Below are 24729 nucleotides of genomic sequence, written 5' to 3' on the forward strand. Positions count from 1 at the left end.
ATTCAACTTGCACATTCTGTGGCAGGCTTGCCACAACCTAAATCTGTCAAGGCCCATTCCACAAGGAAAGTGGGCTCATCCTGGGCGGCTGCCCGGGGGGTCTCGGCATTACAACTCTGCCGAGCTGCTACTTGGTCAGGGGCAAACACGTTTGCAAAATTCTACAAATTTGATACCCTGGCTGAGGAGGACCTTGAGTTCTCTCATTCGGTGCTACAGAGTCATCCGCACTCTCCCGCCCGTTTGGGAGCTTTGGTATAATCCCCATGGTCCTGACGGAGTCCCCAGCATCCACTTAGGACGTTAGAGAAAATAAGAATTTACTTACCGATAATTCTATTTCTCGTAGTCCGTAGTGGATGCTGGGCGCCCATCCCAAGTGCGGATTGTCTGCAATACTTGTACATAGTTATTGTTACAAACAAATTCGGGTTGTTATTGTTGTGAGCCGTCTGTTCAGAGGCTCCTACGTTTGTCATACTGTTAACTGGGTTCAGATCACAAGTTATACGGTGTGATTGGTGTGGCTGGTATGAGTCTTACCCGGGATTCAATATCCTTCCTTATTGTGTACGCTCGTCCGGGCACAGTATCCTAACTGAGGCTTGGAGGAGGGTCATAGGGGGAGGAGCCAGTACACACCACCTAATCCTAAAAGCTTTATTTTTGTGCCCTGTCTCCTGCGGAGCCGCTATTCCCCATAATCCTGACGGAGTCCCCAGCATCCACTACGGACTACGAGAAATAGAATTATCGGTAAGTAAATTCTTATTATAATAATTACCTGCACAGCATCCAGCGCAGCTATCCCCTGATTATGCCCTGCATCCAGCTACCTCTCCTCGATCTGTGACTGTGACTCCGGCCAGCTTTAGTCACACAGGCACAGATCTGGGCTTTTATATAGGAGATATATATATAGTTATTTATTATTTATTTATTTTTTCGTTTTAATGGTTTGTTAATTAAAATGTTGCCACTAATTTAATATATTAATATTGCAGTTTCATTTATGGCTATCACCCATTAGGAAAATCAAGTTTGCATAGATGAGTCCACACATTGGAACATGGATTATCAATTATATCTGTTTTAGTTTGTGTAACAAACTAACTGCTGGCAAATTGTACTATGTAACATCTAGACGTTTTTTTATCTGTGCATTATGTCCTTATAACCTGAGTCTGGTTGGCTGTGGCATGCCTCCCCTACATGGGGAACATTATACTCAGACAAATCCCATAGAAGTCTTGATTATGGACAGGTGAGATCCACAGGACATAAGTGTTTTAAAAGCATTCCCAATCCATCACATCTGGTTTGGACTTTGGTATCAGAGTGTATAGTATGTACACTGATTGAAAGTGCACATAATCCTGCCTCCAAGGGGCTATGATCTCTTAACCACTGCATTGCCAAGTTCACGTGATCCACTGTGATATTATTTTTGCATAACTGAAGGAGAAAGACAAAAGACATGATAACAGGACAAGCACAGAACACAATTACAGAAGGTAGGGATATGGTGATCTAGTACAGATATCATTGCTTAAAAAGAGGACATCAAAGATAATTTGTTATAGTGTTCACATATACAGTAATAGGATAATACTCTAAGAGCAAGTTACTTACTTTCATTCTGCACAATGTAATGAGCGCTCATCATTAAGAGATGCCTCAGAGTACAGGGAAGAATATCAATGTGTAGAAAGTATTGTGTCATAGTAAAGATCATATGCATTGTGCTATTTCTGTGTCAATATTAAAATGATTCAAAGAGCACAAAGTTGAATTAACGGATTCAGTATGATATCCCGATGGACAGGATCCTGGCGGTCAGAATACCGACAGCCGCATCCAGACCATCAGAATCCCGACAGCCCCCAAGAAAGTACTCTAACCCTCCCCTGCCCCCTACCCTAACCTTACCCCAGCCTTATGGGTGCCTAACCCTAACCCTCCCCTGTGGTGCCTAAGCCACCCTTTCCCGCTGCCTAAACCTAACCCTCCCCGCTTGGTGCCTAAACCTAGCCTCCCCTTGAAAGTGCCTAATCCGCCCTCCCCGGTACCTAACCATAACCTTCCCGTCCCTGCAACCTAAACCCCCATCTAATGGCTAAACACAACCTCCCACCCCATGCAGCAGGACGCCAGTGCGTTCTGCAATAACAACGATTGGGATTCCGGGCATCTGTATTTTGACGCCGGGATCCCAACCTCCGTCTGGATTTTGACGCCGATCTTATTCCATTGTATGGGATTCCGGCGTCAGTATTTTGACTACCGGATCCCGTCCAGCTGCATTTTACCTGCGTCCTGAATTAACTCATAGCAACATTGCCATATTAACTTTCATTTTTGTTTGCAGTATGTTGGATAAAGCTGCTATCTTATTGGTTGGCATGTGCCTCCTGCCGCTTTGCATTATTTGCTGCATATTAGTATATGACGCTAACAGTTTAAGAGGAAAGGTGTATATTTATTTTAAATCCGCAGATTGATTGAAACCTCAAAATAATACAGTATAAATAATACAGTCTTATGGGCCCTACTCACTTGGCGATGTGCCGCCGAGGTGCCCGACGGCCGATACGGCCGACGAGCAACCCGGCGGCGGGGGGGCAGTGACGGGGGGAGTGAAGTTTCTTCACTCCCCCCGTCACCCGGCTGCATTGAAGTGCAGGCAAATATGGACGAGATCGTCCATATTGGCCTGCATGCACAGCCGACGGGAGACCAGCGATGAACGAGCGCGGGGACGCGCATCGTTCATCGCTTAAGTCTCCACACTGAAAGATATGAACGAGTTCTCGTTCATTTATGAACGAGATCGTTCATATCTTTCAGAATATCGCCAAGTGTGTAGGGCCTATAAATAATACATTGCCATAGTAGCTACCATAACTATTTAGAGATTTTAGGGGCATGTAGATGCCACCAAAGCACAGTATAGCATACTTACCTACTTTGTGTCTGCTCCCTCCGGAGGGAGCATCCAGGTCACACAAGAGGGGGTGTGGAGGAGGTGGTACGGGGGCGTGGTGACGTGTTTGCATCATTGTAGCCATGCCCCTGCTCTGTAATGCCCACATTATTGGTATTGCAGAGCGGGGGGTGGGGCTACGATCACGCGAATTAGCGCGATTGCGTCATTGCCCCGCCTTTTTTTTCTATTTAACAGGCTGAAAGTGGTGGGGGGCGTCGGGTGCAGCGGGGGGGGGGGGGGGTCGAGCGGGCTGCGGGACACTTGCCCCCTCCCCGGGGCCGGGAGTGCCACCCTAATTTCGGGAGCCTCCCGGCCTTTCCGGCAGAGTGGGCAAGTATGCGGTATAGGTGTGTTGTGAAAGTGTTGAAGTGAATTTCTGGCAGAATAGCTGCTAGAAAAGCCCAAATGCAACTGTTGGAGGGTCATGATCTGCAGGTACTCAAACCCTGGTGCAAGTTGTGAACTGATGATGATGATGATGATGATGATGATGACAGCCGCAGGCCTTGTCTGATTCATCCAGTGCATCTAAGACACATCCAATAATATAAATACAGTTAAACTGCTGCTGATGATGATAATGATGCTATTGGGATTTAAAAGCAAGATAAAAAAGTACTGAACAGTTATTTAACTCAAAGCTTACTGAATAGCATTATGCCTGGAGCAACTAAAATGGTGCATGGCCTACATCACAAAACTTACCAGGAAAGACTAAAGGATCTTTACATGTATAGTTTGGAGCAGAGAAGGAAAAGGGGGAACATGATAGAAACTTTCAAATATATCAAGGGTTTTAACAAGGTACAGGAGGGAGACATTCGTCAAAGGAAGAGAAGTATTAGAGAACACGAGGACATGCACTGATACTGGAAGGGGGAGGATCAGGGGAGATTTTAGGAAAAATTACTTTACTAAAAGGGTAGTGGACAAGTGGAACAGCCTTCCATCAGAGGTGGTAGAGGCTAAGACTGTAGAACATTTTAAACATGCATGGTGTAGACATAAGGATATACTTACAAAGAAATAAGGATCAAGTAGGTTTTGATGTAACAATATGGTTAAAAAAAAGGGGCAGACTGAATGGGCCAAGTGGTTGTTATCAAATTCTGTGTTTCTATGTTATTGAGTGAAAAATATTGCTCATAGGAAAAAAGGTACTTGTCATTCATTACCAGGCAGTAAAAAGCCAGTTCCAATGCTGTTTATTTAGCACACGTTAAGAATAACGCACCTCTGATTGAATTTGGACCCTAGTATCATTCCTACCACATTCTACAGTACAGATGCAGATGCAGTTTTTCATTTTATAGAATAACTTAATTTCTGCTGTGGGATACACTGGGCTCCACAAGGAATAACATCGGGGTGTAGAGTAGGATCTTGATCCGAGGCACCAACAGGCTCAAGGCTTTGACTGTTCCCAAGGTGCACAGCGCTGCCTCCTCTATAACACCGCCTCCATGCACAGGAGCTCAGTTTGTAAGTTGGTGCCATGCAGTAAGCAGGCATTCAACAGGGGGGCTGCTCAGGCAGCCCTAAGAAAGCTATTTTCAGAAGAAAAGAAGACTTCAAGGGCTGCAGCAGTGTTAGATGTCAGTCAGACATCCCCTGCTGCAGCTCCATCACTGCCCCAGCGCCCTGGTTGCCGGGTAACTACAGCGGAGGCTCCGGTGTTCTTCTATGTCAGTCACACACTCGCCGCTGTCTCTTGGATCGCGTGGCCGCATACAGGGGGAGGTAAGGGGTCTTTTTGGTCCGCTGTAGTCACGATCCGGCGCTGCCGGTGGAAGGCGGGCCGCGCACGCTGGCGTGGACACTGTAAGGGGCAGCCGCTCCACTAGTCATCGGGACACTGGGCACAGGTTGATTTTCTCTCTAAAACCATTTATTTACAGCCCGCAGAGCCCGGTGGGGAAGCCAGCAAGGGGAATAAGGCCTTACCTGTAGCCCCTCCCCCATCCCCAGGGCACCATTTAGGCAAATGTTCCCACCCTGGAGCTGCATATCTCTCTCCCTCACTCCCTGTCAGCCGCCATTACACAGAGCTGCGCTGTTTCTGGGACTGCTTGGGCAAATCCTCCTCTGTAAAGCCGCCTGCACGTCAGCGCTGTGCATTTTATAGGACACTTACGTATTCTGTCAGTGGACAGTGTTAGTTAAGAAATAGTGCTTATAGTCAGGGTTGTGTGGTACTATTACCCTGTGATATACATCCAGTTTAACTGTGTTTCTCTGACGTCCTAGTGGACCTAGCCACCTAGATTGCACCCTTCTCGGCCGGGCACAGTATCCTAACTGAGGCTTGGAGGAGGGTCATAGGGGGAGGAGCCAGTGCACACCACCTGATCCTTAAGCTTTTATTTTGTGCCCTGTCTCCTGCGGAGCCGCTATTCCCCATGGTCCTTACGGAGTCCCAGCATCCACTACGGACTATGAGAAATAGATTTATCGGTAAGTAAAATCTTATTTTTCCTATATCTCCTGTTCATGTATATTTAGCTATACTGAGTATTACTTTGTATTGCTAGTCCAGTGCAGTCTTATTGTGTTATATAACTTCTGCATTGTATGTGTGTGTGCATGTAGCTGCTGCGTGGTTGCCATTTCGTGTATTTCACTCAGCCTGCTACACCTATATTCTGTAACCTGAGGGGGCTAATTGCGTCAGGTTTATTAACTAATATAGGTGTTTCACAAGATATACTTACTGTGCATTTTTCTATGTGATTTATAGTCACCATATATCTCTTGGATTCCCGGTTTGTGCTGATACACTACACTGGGAGTTCTTGCTAGATATAGTGCTGCTAATATTGTACCGGGTTGTCTGATGTTGAGCTTATCAATATGTCAACTACAAGGGGCAACGGAACTGGGGCTGATCCCACATTGCGTGGAGGTAACGCTGCAGACACTTTTGAGGAAAACATGGCAGCAGAGAGTTCAGGAGGTTCCTTACCCCCCAGTGGCGTTGTGGCTGCGGGGATCCACAATGACCCACCATGGGCTGCCTTCTCCACATTATTAAATACGCTGGTAACTAAACGTACGCCCCCTATGGGACCTCCTATGCCAGTGCAGCAATTTATGGTCCCTACAGTTAATCCGCCATGGGCAGATTAGATATCATCTCAGTTACAGCACTTGAAGCAATCACTGTCTAAAAAGAAGTCTCACTCTCGCCCTCCTAAGACTAAGACGTCTTCCAAACGGGCCGCTACTTCCTCACAATCCACCACTGTTCCTGACAACTCCTCTGATGAGGATGGCGCATATACTGACCCCACGGACACTGACTCAGATGTTTCAGATTGGGAAGGACGGTCACAGCTGGATGTCCCTGATTTGATTGAGGCTATCAGGCTGATTCTTCAAGTTTCTGATGAAGCCGAGCCTGAGGATGTTTAAAAAAATCCGGACAGATTTAAACGTAAGAAAGTGGTTAAACAAGTTTTACCTCATTCTCAACACCTGGCTGACATACGTCAGGAATCCTGTGAAAATACAGGAACAAAGTTCACACCGCATAAGAGACTGTTGGCTCGCTATCCTCTCTCTGCGGAGCTATGTAAAAATTGGGAAACTCCTCCACCTGTGGATTCTCAGGTGGCGAGGCTAGTGGTTTCCTCAGCTCTGCCAGTGACTACTGTCACCTCTCTAAAGAAACCGACGGATAGACATGTGTAGGGTTGTTTAAAGGTGATTTACACTCTAACAGGGGCTGTGCATAGGCCAACCATTGCAGCAACATGGGCTGTTGAAGCATGGGCTCAGGAGCTGGAGGCGGAGCTACCTTCTAATGCTTCTGATCATCTAAGACAATGTCTCTCATATATCGCCATGGCTTCTCATTACCTTAAGGAGGCGGCTTCTGATGCTGGGGTGCTGGCGGCCAAGGCTGCTACTACGTCCATCTTGGCTCGGCGTATCCTTTGGTTGAGATCCTGGTCTGTGGACAAGGATTCTAAGAAAACCCTGGAGGTGCTCCCTTTTAAGGGAGACATTCTTTTCGGAGAAGACCTCGATAAGATTGTGGCTGACTTGGCATCTGCTAAAACAACTTTCCTACCAAGTACGGCACCTTATGCGCCGAAGGTTAAAAGTACTTTCCCTCTGCCCTTTTGTCCTCCAGGAAGAGGAAAAGGTCAGGCGTACCCAAAATAAGCTTGTGCTTCCAAACCTGCCAAGCCCAGACCTTAGAGGGCCTGGGCTGCCCGTCAGCCTGCTTCCAAAACAGACAAGCCTGCCGCATGATGGGGCGGGCCTCCCTCTGGGGGATCCCAGGGTGGGGGGCCGACTTCTAGGGTTTGCCCAGGAATGGTTGAAGACCACTTCAGATGCCTGGGTACGGGAAGTCGTCACTCGAGGTTACGCCGTATCCTTCAAGAATCGTTCCCCTCATTGATTTTGCCTGACAGACGTCCCTTCGGATCTGGTGAAGGCAACAACGCTTCATTCGGTGGTACAGTCCCTCCTGGACACAGGAGTGATAGTACAGGTGCCTCTAGCTCAGAGAGGCAAGGGTTATTATTCACCGCTGTTTCTAGTCCCGAAACCGAACGGGTCCTCGCGGCCTATTCTCAATCTCAAGTCCTTGAACAAGTATGTGAGGGTCTCCAAGTTTCGTATGGAAACTCTACGCTCTATTGTTCTGACCTTGGAGCCTGGGGACTATATGGTCTCCCTGAACATACAGGATGCCTACCTGCATATTCCTATTGCAACGTCACATTCCTATTGCAGTATTCCTATTGCATATTCCTATTGCAGTATCTGAGGTTTGCAGTGGGCAACCTTCATTACCAATTTTGGGCGTGACCTTTTGGTTTGACAATGGTTCCGCAAGTTTTCACCAAGGTTATGGTGGTAATGACGGCTGTACTCTGCCGTCAAGGGGTCAGGATACTTCTGTACCTGAACGATTTTCTGATCCTGGCGAATTCCCCAGAAATTCTCCTGTGACATCTGGATCTGACTCTTCAGTTTCTGCAAGCCCACGGGTGGCTATTCAACTGGAAGAAATCTTCCATGGTCCCTGCTCGGAGCATGCTGCACCTAGGAGCGTTCTTGGACACTCACACCCAGAGGTAGTTCTTGTCTCAGGAGAAAATCCTGAAACTTCAGGATAGGATTCAATGCTTCCTATCTCATCCGTGTGTGTCGATTCATTCGGTGATGCAAGTGCTAGGTCTCATGGTGTCGGCTTTCGACATGGTGAAGTACACTCAATTCCATTCTCACCCTCTACAGAAGCTAATTCTGGCCAAATGGGACGGCCTGCCTCACTGGATCAGATCTCAAATGGTCTCCTTGTCTCCGGAGGTCCGACTGTCACTGAGCTGGTGGCTTCAGGACCAACGTTTGAGCAGGGGTCGTCCGTTCTGGATCTTCAACTGGGTCCTTCTGACGACGGATGCAAGTCTGAGAGGTTAGGGCGCGGTGTTGGAGCAACACTCCCTTCAGGGTCGGTGGACCAAGGAGGAGTCTCTCCTCCCGATAAACATTCTGGAATTGCGGGCGGTGTTCAATGCACTGAACTTGGGCCAGCATTTGATACAGAACAGACCTGTTCAAGTACAATTGGACAACGCCACCACGGTGGCTTACATAGATCCTCAAGGCGGCACTCGAAGCCGCATGGCAATGAGAGAAGTATCACAAATTCTTCAGTGGGCAGAACGCCATCTGCCAGCCATATTGGCAGTATTCATTTCGGGGGTCCTAAACTGGGAAGCGGACTTTCTCAGTCGTCAGGACGTACACGCCGGAGAATGGAGCCTCCATTCCAGAGGTGTTTCAACTTCTCGTGGACAAGTGGGGCCTTCCAGATGTGGACCTGATGGCGTCCGTGGACAAGTGGGGCCTTCCAGATGTGGACCTGATGGCGTCTCGACATAATCACAAGGTTCCGGTCTTCAGAGCAAGGACAAGGGATCCTCAAGCAGCATTCGTGGACACACTGGCAATTCCATGGGACTTTTGGCTGCCGTACGTGTTCCCTCCAGTGTCACTTCTGCCCAGGGTAATATGGAAGTTCAAGCAGGAAGGAGGAATCCTATTTCTGATCGCTCCGATGTGGCCCAGACAGCACTGGTTCTCCGATCTACAGGGCCTCTCGCTGGTTCGTCCCCTTCTACTTCCACAACGACCAGACCTCCTCTTTCAGAGTCCTTGCGTTTACCAGGACTTGGCCCGTCTGGCTTTGACGGCGTGGCTCTTGAAGCTTCCGTCTTGAGGGCCAAGGGTTTTTCTGAGGCGGTCATTCAAACTGTTGAAGGCCCGTAAGCCGGCTTCTGCTCGGATTTACTATAGGGTCTCGAATTCTTACTTTACTTGGTGTGACATTTTCAAGTTTAGTACGGCTAAACTTTTGGCCTTCCTACAGCAGGGCCTGGACTTAGGCCTTCGTCTGGCCTCCCTCAAGGTTCACATTTCTGCCTTGTTGGTTTGGTTTCAGAGAAAGATTGCTACCCTACCTGATGTTCATACTTTCACTCAGGGTGTGTTGCGGATTCAGCCTCCTTATGTACCGCCTGTGGCCCCTTGGGGTTTGTCGGTAGTTCTGGAGGCCTTGCAAGAGTATCCGTTTGAAACCTCTTGCATCTGCAGACCTTAAGTGGCTTTCCCTTAAGGTTTTGTTTTTGCTGGCCATTGCCTCGGCTAGACGGGTCTCGGACTTGGGTGCCTTATCCTGTAAGTCCCCCTACCTGATTTTTCACCATGACCGGGCGGTTCTTAGAACGCACCCGGGTTATTTACCCAAGGTGGTGTCTTTCTTCCACCTTAACCAGGAGATTGTGGTTCCGGCCTTTAATTCTCCGGAGTTGACCTCCAAAGAGCGTTCTTTGGATGTGGTACGGGCTCTCCGTATTTATGTGAAGAGAACTGCCTCTGTTAGGAAGTCTGATTCTCTCTTTGTACTGTTTGGATTTCACAAACGTGGCTGGCCTGCTAACAAGCAGATCATGGGCAGATGGATTAGAATGGTGATTGCACATGCTTATGTACAGGCTGGTCTTCCAGCTCCTGCTACCATCAAAGCCCCTTCTACTCGGTCGGTTGGACCTTCTTGGGCAGCCCGCCGTGGTGCGACCCCTGAACAATTGTGCAAGGCGGTACGTGGTCCTCAGGGAACACGTTCATAAGGTTCTATGCCTTCAATACTTCCGCCTCCCAGGATGCTTCCTTTGGATGCCGGGTTCTTGTGCCCGCTACAGTGCGTCCCCTCCCATAAGGAACTGCTTTAGGACATCCCCGATGTAATTCCTTGTGGAGCCCAGTGTACTCCGCAGCAGGAAACGAGATTTATGGTAAGAACTTACCGGTGTTAAATCTCTTTCTGCGAGGTACACTGGGCTCCACAGGGCGCCCACCCTGAAGCACTTAGCTTTTTGGGTTGGTATGGCATTAGCCGCTGACACCCTCTCCTGTAGTGAGTGTGTGGTGTGTGTGGCTGCTAACGATTGTCGTCTCTGTTACCTGCTATTGCATTGGACTGGTTAACTAAACTGAGCTCCTGTGCACGGAGGCGGGGTTATAGAGGAGGCGGCGCTGTGCATCTTGGGAACAATCAAAGCTTTGAGCCTGTTGGTGGCTCGGATCAAGATCCTACTCAACACCCCGATGTTATTCCTTGTGGAGCCCAGTGTACCTCGCAGAAAGAGATTTAACAATGGTAAGTTCTTACCATAAATCTCGTTATGTAAAACTTAAACTAATGGTTATGGGTTATTAGGTCGACCACACTTAGGTCGACAGTCATTAAGTCAACCACTATTGGTCGACAGTGACTAGATCGACACAGTCATTAGGTCGACGTGGAAAACGTTTGACATGATTTTTTTTACTTTTTTTGGTGTCATTTTCTTCGTAAAGTGACAGAGAACCCCAGTTAGTGCACCGTGTCCCCTCGCATGGCGAGCGTCAGGCAAGGTTATAATTTCCGATCGTAGTCCACGTGGATCAAAGTATGAAATAATTTTAAAATATTGAAAACCGCATGTCGACCTTCTTCCATGTTGACCTAGTGACCATGTCGACCTAATGCATGTCGACCAATAGAGGTCGACCGAATGACTGTCAACCTAAGTGTTGTCGACCTAATGACCTTATCCTAAACTAATATACGTTGAATACATTTACATGATTCAGATTTTATTTTATGTGAATCCAGAATAAAATGTTAGTAAAAATAGTTGTCATTAATGTGTTTTTTCGACATGTACCTGTCGACATTTTAACGATACATTTTGTCAAATTACTGCCTGATTTAGCATGTCGCAAAGAAATGCTGGACAGATTAGTTTCTCCCAAACCTATGCAAAATGATACCTTCTAGCTGAAATCATTCTATTATAAATGAGGCTTTTCCCACCAAACATTTGATTTGATTATTCCAAAGACCTATAGCAAAGTTCCCCAGTTTTACAATGCTTGATATATATGCAAAGTGATCTTCAATGCAAAGCTATTCATTTTTGTTTGATGTCATCGAGATTGTTGTACAGGTAGGGCTGCATGTCTGCATTTGCAATTACATTCATGGCACTAACTTTCACACTGGTAGTAAAAGCCAGCCCTAGGCATAGGCAAACTAGATGACAACCTAGGGGCATCTCTAGCCTAGAGCCGGTACAGCTTGACAGCGGTAGTTTGCGGGGCACGGTGGCACGGGGACCAGGAGGCGCTGATGGGCGGGCAGCTGCGGATGAATCTGTATGACAGGTCACTTCCGGACCTCTGTGTAAGTGCTCACAAGTCCTGGTTTCAGATTGACACAGCGTCAGGAATACCATTGTCGCAGCCTACCGCACAGCACTCCATCCTAACAACACAAGGGAATGCTTACAGCCGCATTTGAGGGAACCTCACCCTCCACAGAGGTACTTTCAATGCGCCCTTTCATCTTGCAGTTCTCTGTATCAGTGAAGGGACGGCCATATAGTCTGGGCAGCAGAAGCGCACGTTACTTATCCCTTCCGTCTGAACCAACAACGCCCATGCTCTCTCAGGGGGTCATTCCGAGTTGATCGCTCGCTAGCTGCTTTTAGCAGCAGTGCAAACGCTAAGCAGCCGCCCTCTGGGAGTGTATTTTAGCTTAGCAGAAGTGCAGCCGAAAGGTTCGCTGAACTGCTTAAAAATATTTTCATGCTGTTTCTGAGTAGCTCCTCCTACCTTGCGATCACTTCAGTCTGTTTAGTTCCTGTTTTGACGTCACAAACATGCCCTGCATTCGGCCAGCCACTCCCCCATTTCCCCAGACACGCCTGCGTTTTTATCTGACACGCCTGCGTTTTTCAGCACACTACCAGAAAACGGTCAGTTACCTCCCAGAAACGCCCCATTCCTGTCAATCACTCACCGATCAGCAGTGCGACTAAAAAGCGTTGCTAGACCTTGTGTGTAACTGCATCGGCTTTTGTGAAAAAGCATGCGCAGAAGTGCCGATTTTTTTGCCTGATCGCTGCGCTGCGAACAACGGCAGCTAGCGATCAACTCGGAATGACCCCCTCAGGCCATTCACTGCCCAGAACACGGATTGAAAGTAGAGGTACAGACCCCCCTCACCCACCCTTTCCCCTTTTTTTCTTCTCTCTATGTTATATGATGCAATAGGAGAATACATACTACTTGATTTAATGGACTTCTGTTGCTGGCTCAGTACTGGATACAAGAAGACTGTTTATGTAGATACACCTTTAGCTTGCCAGAAGTTGCGAGTTTAACATTTTAAAATCATGCATTGAATCAGGCATTTTACAGTGGACAATTCTATACATGCATGTCAATCCATAAAGCATGCATTGTGGATTGACATGTGCTACCATCTGAGGCTAATTATAACTACTTTTTGTTTGGTCTTAACGTGTTATGGTGACCAGAGGCGTAACTAGGGTTTTTGGAGCCCAGGGCAAGATTACGAATGGCGCCCCCCCCTCCCCCCGAAGAAAAGGGCGTGGCTACTGAAAATGGGCCGTGAAAACACATTCACCTACGCCAGTTAGAACACGTTATACACATTGCGCCAGGTAAAGTACGTTATACACATTGCACCAGGTAGAGCATGTTATACACATTCACCTGCGCCAGTTAGAACACGTTATACACATTGCATCAGGTAAAGTACGTTACACACATTGTGCCAGGTAGAGCACGTTACACACATTACACCAGTTAGAACACGTTATACACATTGCACCAATTAGTGTTCTATACACATTGCGCCAGGTAGAGCAAGTTATGCTCGTTTTATATGGTAGCAGGGAGTAGGGACAGAGAGAGGCAGCATGGAGTAGGGACAGAGGCAGCAGGGAGTAGGGACAGAGGCAGCATGGAGTAGGGACAGAGGCAGCATGGAGTAGGGACAGAGGCAGCATGGAGTAGGGACAGAGGCAGCATGGTGTAGGGACAGAAGCAGCATGGAGTAGGGACATGGAATAGGTCCAGAGGTAGCATGGTGTAGGGACAGAGGTAGCATGGTGTAGGGACAGAAGCAGCATGGTGTAGGGACCGAAGCAGCATGGTGTAGGGACCGAAGCAGCAGGGAGTAGGGACATGGTGTAGGGACAGAGGCAGCATGGAGTAGGGACAGAGGCAGCATGGAGTAGGGACATGGTGTAGGGACAGAGGCAGCATGGTGTAGGGACAGAGGCAGCAGGGAGTAGGGACAGAGGCAGCAGGGAGTAGGGACAGAGGCAGCATGGTGTAGGGACAGAGGCAGCATGGTGTAGGGACAGAGGCAGCAGGGAGTAGGGACAGAGGCAGCATGGAGTAGGGACATGGTGTAGGGACAGAGGCAGCATGGTGTAGGGACAGAGGCAGCATGGAGTAGGGACAGAGGCAGCATGGAGTAGGGACATGGTGTAGGGACAGAGGCAGCAGGGAGTAGGGACAGAGGCAGCAGGGAGTAGGGACAGAGGCAGCATGGAGTAGGGACAGAGGCAGCATGGAGTAGGGACAGAGGCAGCATGGAGTAGGGACATGGTGTAGGGACAGAGGCAGCAGGGAGTAGGGACAGAGGCAGCATGGAGTAGGGACAGAGGCAGCATGGAGTAGGGACAGAGGCAGCATGGAGTAGGGACAGAGGCAGCATGGTGTAGGGACAGAGGCAGCATGGTGTAGGGAAGGAGGCAGCATGGTATAGGGACAGAGGCAGCAGGGAGTAGGGACAGAAGCAGCATGGAGTAGGGACAGAAGCAGCATGGAGTAGGGACAGAGGCAGCATGGAGTAGGGACAGAGGCAGCATGGAGTAGGGACAGAGGCAGCATGGAGTAGGGACAGAGGCAGCATGGTGTAGGGACAGAGGCAGCATGGAGTAGGGACAGAGGCAGCATGGAGTAGGAACAGTGGCAGCATTGTGTAGGGACAGAGGCAGCAGGGAGTAGGGACAGAGGCAGCGGGGAGTAGGGACAGAGGCAGCATGGTGTAGGGACAGAGGCAGCATGGTGTAGGGACAGAGGCAGCAGGGAGTAGGGACAGAAGCAGCAGGGAGTAGGGACAGAAGCAGCATGGAGTAGGGACAGAGGCAGCATGGTGTAGGGACAGAGGCAGCATGGTGTAGGGACAGAGGCAGCACGGAGTAGGGACAGAGGCAGCATGGAGTAGGGACAGAGGCAGCATGGAGTAGGGACAGCGGCAGCATGGTGTAGGGACAGAGATGCAGGAGAGAGTGCAGCCTGGAACCCCCATTGGGAAGCACCACCGTACCAACACCCTCCATGGACCAGGCCCCCACCGCTTACCTGTAAGAAGAGCTCCGGCGGCCGCCTGGGTGGGGAGGGAGAAGACGAGAATCAGCGGGGAGAGCGGCGGCATCCAGACAGGGGGACAGAGACCGAACCGCTCCGAGGTCAGTAGCGGAGTTGGTCGGGCGAGTGTCTAGTGGGCTGCCAGGGAGCAGCGGCTGACACACGCTACTTGCAGCCGATATTCGTGTGGGGGGGTGCATGCAGAGCAGAGGATGAGGGGAGGGTGGGAGATCATACTCTTCATGGTCTCCGCCCCTTCCAAATTCCTCCCTCTGTTGTTGGCAGCAGCACAATGACGGCGGCGGTGGGCAGCAGGCGAGGTAACTATGGGGGGCTGAGCAGGTACGATGCCCTGGCCAGCGGCGCCCCCTTCTGCTTGACCTCCCACGGCGTACAGGGCACGTGCCCTGCTCGACCCTCTTAGTTACGCCTCTGGGGTGGAGACAGGGAGAGGCTGGACAGGTAGGCTGCTCAGTGAATACACTGAGCTCTGGAGCTGCCAAAGACTGTGCCCTGTGTGCTGGGGGGGCAGAACAAGGAGTGGAGAGCGGGGGAGGGAGGCGGGGGGGGGGGGTTGCAGAACAGGGAAAGCAGGACGACGGGGCACAGGACAGGGAGGGTAAGGTCACAATGGGGGTGGGGGAAAGAAGAGGAAGCCGAAGTGGGAAAGCAGAAGGGGTAGGAGAGCAGGGTAAAGTGAGAGTAGAGCAGAACAGGGATAACAGAGTGGGGGACAGAATGGGAAGTGCTGAAAAGATGTGGAGGCAGAATGGGGATTGTAGACCGGGGACAGAATGTGGAGAGCAGACTGGGAACAGGGGGGGTCATTCCAACCCATTCGCAGGCAGCGGTTCTTCGCTGTGGTGTGAACGGGTCGGAACTGTGCATGCGCGGTATGCGCAATGCGCACGCACGTCGTTGCCCGGCGAGCGGCTACAACAAAGAAGAAAGTGATCGCTAGTGCGATCGAAAGAATATTGACAGCGGGGAGGCGTTCCGGGGCGGATACTCACCGTTTTCCGGGCTTGGAGATCCGAACGCAGGCGCGTCCAGGCGCTTGGAGGGCGGATGTCTGACATCAATCCCGGGACCTTCGTCGCTGGATCCATCGCACAGGGTAAGTAGGTCTGACCCTGGTCTTGTTTTGCAGGATACTTGTTTAGCATAGCAGGGCGGCGTCAAGTTGATCGTACCAGCAGCAAAAAGTTGCTACATGCGATCAACTTGGAATGACCACCAGGGAGTGCAGAATGAGGGTCGGAACAGATAGAGCAGAAACGGGTGTGGGCGGTAGAACAGGGAGCACAGAGATGGAGTGTTGACTTGAATAAGATGTGCAAAGTAGCGGGAGGGGGAGCAAGCTGGACAGGGAGAGCAAAGCAGGTGGGGGGGGGGGTGCAGGATGGGGAAACAGGGAGTGCAGAGCTGGGGTGGGGGCAGAACAGGGAGATCAGAGGCAGAACAGAAACCATGCACAGTGCATTCCTCCCTGCACCCCCAGCATGTAAAATACATATTGCACCCCCATTATAACCAGTCCCCCTGGCCTCTTACCCCATTTGTAGTCCGCCCCCAGCCACAGGTGAGTGCAAGGCCAGCACGTTCCACAGGCAGTCTAGCCGGGCCCTCCCCCACCTTGGGAAGTGCAAGCAGCTGCCGGGTGTCCTTGCAGGGAGCACAGTTCGCAGTCAGGCCGGGCGGCGGCACTAGCAGCAGGAGGACATGTAGCAGCATTGGGTGGGAATGGAGCTGCGAGGATGCAGCGTTTTGAGCTGTGAAAGGCTCCCATGGGCTTCTCCGAGACTGTGGGCAGCGAGGATTGCACACGCACCGAAGCACCAGCTGGAGGAGAACCTGAAGGACAGCAGCCTGGGGCATTAGGGTTGGTGGGGCTGAGGCAGGACAGGGGACTCTGAGGGCAGATCGGGCAGCAGAGAGGAGGAGGCGGAGCTGCTCACATAACTCATAGGTGTAACAGCAACTGCTGCCGGGGAAATTGAGGAGCTGGCCGGGACTCATTCTACACGGGGAGGTTACCGGAGCACCGGGGTGTGTGGGAGGAAGGAATGGCCTGGCTGGCCGAGTCACCAGGGTGCAGGTTTCCGGGGCAGCAACAGTAGTAGCGGGACGGGCACTGTCGGTTACTACTACATTACACCCCATAGCCTTCCAATATTACCAGCGGGTAAGGGGCAGAGGCGTAACAAGGGTTACGCCTCTGCCTCCCCCCCCCAAAGATTCATAATATAAGCTATGTGCGCGCGCCTAAAGCGCCCGCGCAAAAAAGTGGGCATGGTCACACACCAGATGGGGCATGGTCACACACCAGATGGGGCATGGCCACTGAAATTAGGGCTTGCCGCCATGACACGTCACAATGGAAACATTCTTTTCAATTGCACACGCACCTTACCTGTATGATGGTTTCTCACAATGTGGAACCTCTGGAGAAATGTATCCTCTGAGGCAGACGGCGTCTTCAGTCGGTATTTACTAGTCATGTAGGAGATCCCATCGTCCAGAAGATGCCTGTTTGTGTAGGAATATTAACAAGGTCACCATCATACAACAGCGGTTCAACAAGACTCACATCCTGCCCCCTGCGTCTTTCAGCCACACCATCACCAATCCCTTGTGTCGTCTCCCAGCAACCATCACCTACCCCTGTGTCATCTCTCAGCAACCATCACCTACCACTTGTGTCATCTCTCAGCACACCATCACCTACCCCCTGTATCGTCTCTCAGCACACCATCACCTACCCCCGTGTCATCTCTCAGCAACCATCACATACCACTTGTGTCGTCTCTCAGCACACCATCACCTACCCCCGTGTCGTCTCTCAGCAACCATCACCTACCACTTGTGTCGTCTCTCAGCACACCATCACCTACCCCCTGTGTCGTCTCTCAGCACACTATCACCTACCCGTGTCGTCACTCAGCACACCATCACCTACCCCCTGTCGTCATCAATCAGCACACCATCACCTACTCCCTGCCGTCACTCAGCACACCATCACCTACCCCCTGCCGTCACTCAGCACACCATCACCTACCCCCTGTGTCGTCACTCAGCACACCATCACCTACCCGGTGTCGTCACTCAGCATACCATCACCTACCCCGTGTCGTCACTCAGCACACCATCACCTACCCCGTGTCGTCACTCAGCACACCATCACCTACTCGGTGTCGTCACTCAGCACACCATCACCTACCCGGTGTCGTCACTCAACATACCATCACCTACCCGGTGTCGTCACTCAACATACCATCACCTACCCCCTGTTTTGTCACTCAGCACACTATCACCCACCCCCTGTGTCGTCACTCAGAACACCATTGCCTACCCGGTGTCGTCACTCAACATACCATCACCTACCCCCTGTGTTGTCACTCAGCACACCATCACCCACCCCCTGTGTTGTCACTCAGCACACCATCACCTACCCCCTGTGTCGCCACTCAGAACACCATTGCCTACCCCGTATCGTCACTCAGCACACCATCACCTACCCCATGTCGTCACTCAGCACACCATCGCCTACCCCGTGTTGTCACTCAGCACACCATCACCTACCCCCTGTGTCTTCACTCAGCACACCATCACCTACCCGGTGTCGTCACTCAGCACACCATCAGTGGGGGGCACAGGGAGCAGAGTTGGGGACACAGAGGGGGGATGAGGCCACAGAGGGGAGAGTGGGGGCCACAGTGGTGCAAGTGGGGCCAAAGGGGGGTGGGAGTGAGGCTATTGGGGCCACAGGGGGAGAGTTGGGGGCACAGGGAGCAGAGTGGGGTTACAGAGGGTAGAATGAGGCTGCAGGGGCTAGAGTAGGAGCCACAGTGGGGAGAGTGGGGCCATGGGGGGGGGGGAGAGAGTGAGACCACAGGGGGGAGAGTGGGGCCACAGAGGGGAGCGAAAGGGGCACAGGGAGCAGAGTGGGGCCAAGCTCATGCACTCACCATGAACACTGGCTGTGCATCGTGGGGAGCAGCATCAACATCCCTGCAGACAGGTCTCCGGAGCCAGAAGGATCACAAGGGACCCAGCAGCCTCAGCAGCGCTTTCACCAGGGGGGAGAGCCGGGAACCACTGAGCGCGGAGGACAGGAAGAGCCGGGGACAGCTCCCCGCCTCGTCAGTGGCCGTTACCATGGAGACAGGCAGCTGGTTGTCTCTCAGCCAACCAGCGTCCGCCATACTTTCACCTCTGCTCCCCCCCTCCCCTTACCTAGTAGTGGGAGCCGGGAGCCAGCGGGCTGAGGCGGTAGGCAGCGCAGCTGGCTGTGTAGACAGGGGAGCATGACACGTCGCGGGTCATGCTCAGTGCTCTGGTGGTGCGCATGGGGCGAGCGGGGTGTGCAGGGGCCAGTGGCGCCCCCCTCTGCTGGGCCTGCCACGGCGCCCAGGGCACGCACCCTGCTCGCCCTGTGCTAGTTACGCCTCTGATGGTGACATCTGGTCATGCTTACTGTGTTTCTGTGATAGCATGATGCTAAGAAACAAGGGCAGATTTGCCTTATTATGTGATTCCTCACATGAATATCTTAAAGACAAATAAGAGTTATACAGTATATGTAGATGTGTGATACACGCTAATCCACAACTAACTTGTAAAGCAAACCTTTCATTCTATACTGCTAATGTAAAATCGTAAACATTATTAGGTTGGGGTGTAATAATGTGTGGCATATGTGTAAGGCATTGTGTATATAAGGGGCACTATTACTGTGTGGCACTTGGAGCAGATGTATTATAGTTGCACGGATTATCCCGCTATAGCACTTCCTACTTCACCTCATTATCAAGGTGAAGCAGGAAGCCACACCAACAAGATGTATTAACACATCTTGTCTGCCGGAGTGGGGAGTGACATCTCCCTCATCTGGCAATCCCCGCCTGAGCACACAGCACATCAGCTTAGTGATGCGCTGTGTCTCTCTCCCAGGCTAGTTCCTCTGGACATGCGCAAGATATCGCTACTCCTTGGCTGTAGTGTATGGGCAGCGACACCTGCAGCTGTTGAAATCAATAGCTGAAGGTGTAGGAATGGTCAGTGCAACTGACCGTTCATACATTCCCCTGCAATTTAGCACCCCTAAATAGCACCACTGTCACTGAGTACACACAGTCGCTGTAATATGTGCGGAAGAAGCAGTATGAGTGCACATAACGTGCTCTGATACCACTTCACCCTCATATCGAAGGATCATACATCTACCCCTATGTGTATAATGTGCTCTACTGTACTACTGTGAGGTGTAATGTTGTATAAAGGGCACTACAGTGTGGTGTAATGTGAATAAGGGGTAATACGGTGTAGTGTAATTTGAATAACAGAAACTACTGTGTGACTAACGTGAATAAGGGACACTCGTGTGATATAATGTGAATAAGGTTGCCTTACTTTGTGGCATAATTTGAGCCGGGGGTTCTGTTGTGTGGCCTATCATGTGGCCATACCCCCTTCCAGCAAGAACATGCCCCTTTTTTTGGCCCACCCACCTTTGGCACACACTTTACCTATTTAAAATATTGGGGGTTGGGCGCCAATACTCTTACTGGTGGGGGTAACTAAAATGAGGATTGTTATGGAGTGATGGGTGTTGCTCACTGCTGCTGTGATCTGTGCTGCTGGGTGATGGGTACTGTGCTGGCAGAGGGGTGCAGGGTCAGTTGCTGAACTAGTGGCAGTGCTAGGGGGCACCAGCCAAAATCTTGCCTAGGGCATCAAATTGGTTAGGACTGGCTCTGACTGGTAGCATGCGATATTAATGAGAATTTTTCATGGTTACATAAACCAGACATTTGAAAGAGTATATTAAAATGCACATCTCTGCAATATTTTATTCAGAAAAGCTTCTTAATTCTGAGCAACCAAGCCTTGAAAGAAATCTACAGAAGGGTCAAATTATATCAGAATTAAAAAGAGAAAAGAAAAAGCATTTAAATATGAGTCTTAATTATATAATCATGAGATTATTGCAAGCACTGCTGGTGCTAAAATATGCAAATCAAGGTTTTATTATCAGACTCCATGTGAAGTGCAGTATTATTACTCTTTGCAAGAGAATTGCATGCTGTGGAAGCCTCCGCATTTAGACCAGTGATGTACTTGCCTGAGAGAATTCAGTCCTGTATTTATTTAGTACCATGCAAAGCCTTTTAAGGAGATATTTTATACATGTACAATACTTATACAGTATCGCACTAATGCAACATTTACTGTACAATGGGCGGAATTCAAGTACGGGCGGATGACCTGGCCAATCAGTGCGGCAACAGCTGCACTTTACTGCAGCTCAATCTTGCACAAAACTGCTTCCATCCCATAGTGTAGTGAGTAGTTTTTGTGCAAATTCGGGATTTGGCCAGGAGGGCAAAGTTTGCGAGATGTGGTGCTGTTGCCTATGTTTAAACACCCGCAATTTAATTCCTCCTATAGTGTTGGATTATTGGGGGTATTTCCAAGTTGATCGCAGCAGGAATTTTGTTAGCAGTTGGGCAAAACCATGTGCACTGCAGGGGAGGCAGATATAACATGTGTAGGGAGAGTTAGATTTGGGTGGGTTATTTTGTTTCAGTGCAGGGTAAATACTAGCTGCTTTATGTTTATACTGCAAATTAGATTGCAGATTGAACACACCACACCCAAATCTAACTCTCTCTGCACATGTTATATCTGCCTCCCCTGCAATGCACATGGGGGGTCATTCCGAGTTGTTCGCTCGCAAGCTGCTTTTAGCAGCTTTGCACACGCTAAGCCGCCGCCTACTGGGAGTGAATCTTAGCTTATCAAAATTGCGAACGAAAGATTAGCAGAATTGCGAATAGACACTTCTTAGCAGTTTCTAAGTAGCTCCAAACTTACTCGGCATCTGCGATCAGTTCAGTCAGTTTCGTTCCTGGTTTGACGTCACAAACACACCCAGCGTTCGCCCAGACACTCCTCCGTTTCTCCAGCCACTCCCGCGTTTTTCCCAGAAACGGCAGCGTTTTTTCACACACACCCATAAAACGGCCAGTTTCCGCCCAGAAACACCCACTTCCTGTCAATCAAGTGTCTATTCGCAATTCTGCTAATCTTTCGTTCGCAATTTTGATAAGCTAATATTCACTCCCAGTAGGCGGCGGCTTAGCGTGTGCAAAGCTGCTAAAAGCAGCTTGCGAGCGAACAACTCGGAATGAGGGCCTATATCTGTGACTTTCTGTCAATTCCTTTGCTACGAAAATACTAATCCTAAGTACACTATAAACAAACTAGGAAGCAAAACTGAGGGACAAATATGGCCTGTGTAAAATGGTAAAAGACAGGTTTGATACAAGTGACCTGTACTATGCTTCATAATGATCATTTACAATATCTGCAACTTTATACTAATTCCTCAGTGAATAAGGGTCAAAATGACGGAAAAAGTAGCAAAATTGAGTAAAAAGTGCACATTAGACATTTCAAAAGGAGTTCAGTATGAAATACCGTCAGTATATCGACAGAGGCATCATGGCCACCAGTATGCCGGCAGTGGGACGAGCGCTAGAAAGCCACAGGTTATATTCTCCCTCTATGGGTGTCGTGGACACCCACAGAGGGAGAAAAGCCTGTGGCGCCGGTATTCCTGCTGGCTGCATTTCACTGCTAGTCGTGATTCTGGCATCCCCATTGTGACCTTCGGGATCTCGACTAGCGGTTTTGTAACCGCTTCCCTTCAAAAGAATAGGTGTATAAAGACACCGCTGTAGAGGGGTGTAGAATGATTCTCCGGCGTTTGGGTTCCCAGCACCCAGCATACCGGCGTTGGGATCCCGACCGCTGGAATTCCGGCAGCGGGGCGAGCGCAAAAGAGCCCCTCCGGGCACGCGCGACACCCTATTTATTCTCCCTCCTAGAGTGTCATGGACACCCCAAGAGGGAGAATAGTTGTCGGTATACCGCCGGTCGGGATTCTGGCGCCGGTATGCTGAGCGCCAGGATCCCGACATCCGGTATATCAAGTGCCACCCGTAAAGATACGCAACTACTGTATAGCATAAAGCAGATCTGGACAAATCCCTGGAGCCAGGTAGACAATGTTCCTAAAAAATTGACTGCTGCTGCCCTATTTTTGCTTCTCTAGTTGCACATACAGTTGACTGTCTTAAATGTTAGTTTGTCTTATCTGCCACAGACATAAATGAGAAATCACCATTAAAAATATAGGACTGTTTCATGCTATCATTATTTTGTTATTTTTTTATATCTGTAACTAACACTATGTACCATGTTCTTTTTTTTCTCCAAACACAGGCCAACGTTTTACTACTTCACGTGGCACACATGTATTCTGGGGATTTTGGGTTGTTTGACCATGATGTTCCTTATCCAAGCTATTTATGCCTCAGCCAGTATTGCCTTCATGTTGGTCTTGCTTCTGTGCCTACATTACTTGTCTCCCAGTCATAGTTGGGGCTTTATATCCCAGGCACTCATCTTCCATCAGGTGAGATTAAAACAGTCTATTACACTTTCTGTAATCACTGTGTATTTTCCTCTGATGCAATTACTGTATAGTGAGAATTTCTTTCAAAGGTGTCAAGTAGGGCAGCACAAGATAAGTAGGCAACATTACTAGTGGTGAATACAACTTGTACAACTACTAATTCAATACTATGGAAGCCTTACTGAACTGCGTATCTTTCCTTAGGCCAGTATCAGTGCATACTTGAATGTGTGCCATATAACATATACATCATAACGTATAACTAGAATATGGACATTGGATAGACAGAAGAGTGGCTGGTAGGATGAAACATGTACAAGTTGTAGAATAAGAACAAGTTTACACATTTATGTAATTTAACTGGAGCCAAATATTGAGTTATTTTAGAATCCCATCATCACTATTTTTGAAGCCTCGGGATTTGTCAGTAGCTTGTTTCTTCTCCAGTTTTCTATGCTCTTTTTCAAAATGTCCCATGGAAATGGACCTTTACTGATGTGTCCTCACAGATCTAGCCTCAATCCTCCATGTACCACGAGATGTCTGGCGTGAGTGAGCCGGAAGTTCCTAGGCAGCTCTGCTAAAATCAGGCATCTTTTTTTGCAAATAATGCGTCTTATTCACATCACTATGTGAATAGGACGCACAAGCAGCTTCTGCTGATTAAAATGATATGCAGCATAAATATATTCTGTTTGCGACTTTTGCTGCATCTGCATATGAAATGCCATGTTTCAGTGATTTCTAGGGACACTGTAATGTATGATTTCATATGCAGATACTTCCACAGTCACACACAGAATACAGGCATGCTGCATATCATTTTAATCAGCATAATCAGCAATGCGACTAAGACGCATTTTAGAGGAGAAAGTAGCACATAGCGACACTCAGCGCTACCGAATCACGCATTCGGCATAGTGTCACTAGAAGAACTGTTTAATGTGACTGCAGCAAGGATGTAGAAGGACACATCTGTAAATATGTGAAGTGAGAGTGCTTGGGGATGTCTGATTGAGAAACATGAACTGAGTAATAAGAGGAGCTATAAAGGATATTGGAACAAGAATATTAAATGCTGACACAAAGAATCAGTGTAGCGAAGTTTTCTAATGAGATTCTTGTAAAGGGTGGTTCCTTTTGACCCTGTGTTTTGGCTTTTCACCTGTCGACAATGTTTGTCTGAAAATACAAGTCTCATCTGAAATTTTTGAAGAGTGCTGCTAAAACAGTTAATCTGGTTAGAATTCTTCTATAACATAATTTATGGATATGGATGACATTGTTTCCTACCACAAAAGATACATGTGAATCTTTCCAAGCGACTTTGTTCCACTTGCTTGACTGTAAAAAGTCTGCCTCTTTCAGATATACTCTGTCTGCCCTCCCCATAAGCAATAACCTCTTTCTAAGTCCTGTTCTGCTTCTTGGTTTTTCATCCACCTAGCTTTGCCTTGATTCACTCACCATTTAGTTGTACGCTCCTACGATTCTCTTCTGCTCACTATAT

General features: G+C 49.3%; 1 protein-coding gene across 1 annotated transcript in view; it reads left to right on the forward strand.

Annotated features, from left to right (window-relative positions):
• LOC134909547 (solute carrier family 12 member 9-like) overlaps positions 1-24729 on the forward strand; it is a 465723-nt gene that overhangs the window by 385465 nt on the left and 55529 nt on the right. The window contains exon 10 of the mRNA XM_063916540.1: positions 23027-23219. Coding sequence (XP_063772610.1) covers positions 23027-23219 — 193 coding nt within the window. The remainder of the gene's footprint in view (positions 1-23026; positions 23220-24729) is intronic.

The sequence above is a fragment of the Pseudophryne corroboree genome, chromosome 4 (assembly GCF_028390025.1).
Source record: "Pseudophryne corroboree isolate aPseCor3 chromosome 4, aPseCor3.hap2, whole genome shotgun sequence".
NCBI lineage: Eukaryota > Metazoa > Chordata > Amphibia > Anura > Myobatrachidae > Pseudophryne > Pseudophryne corroboree.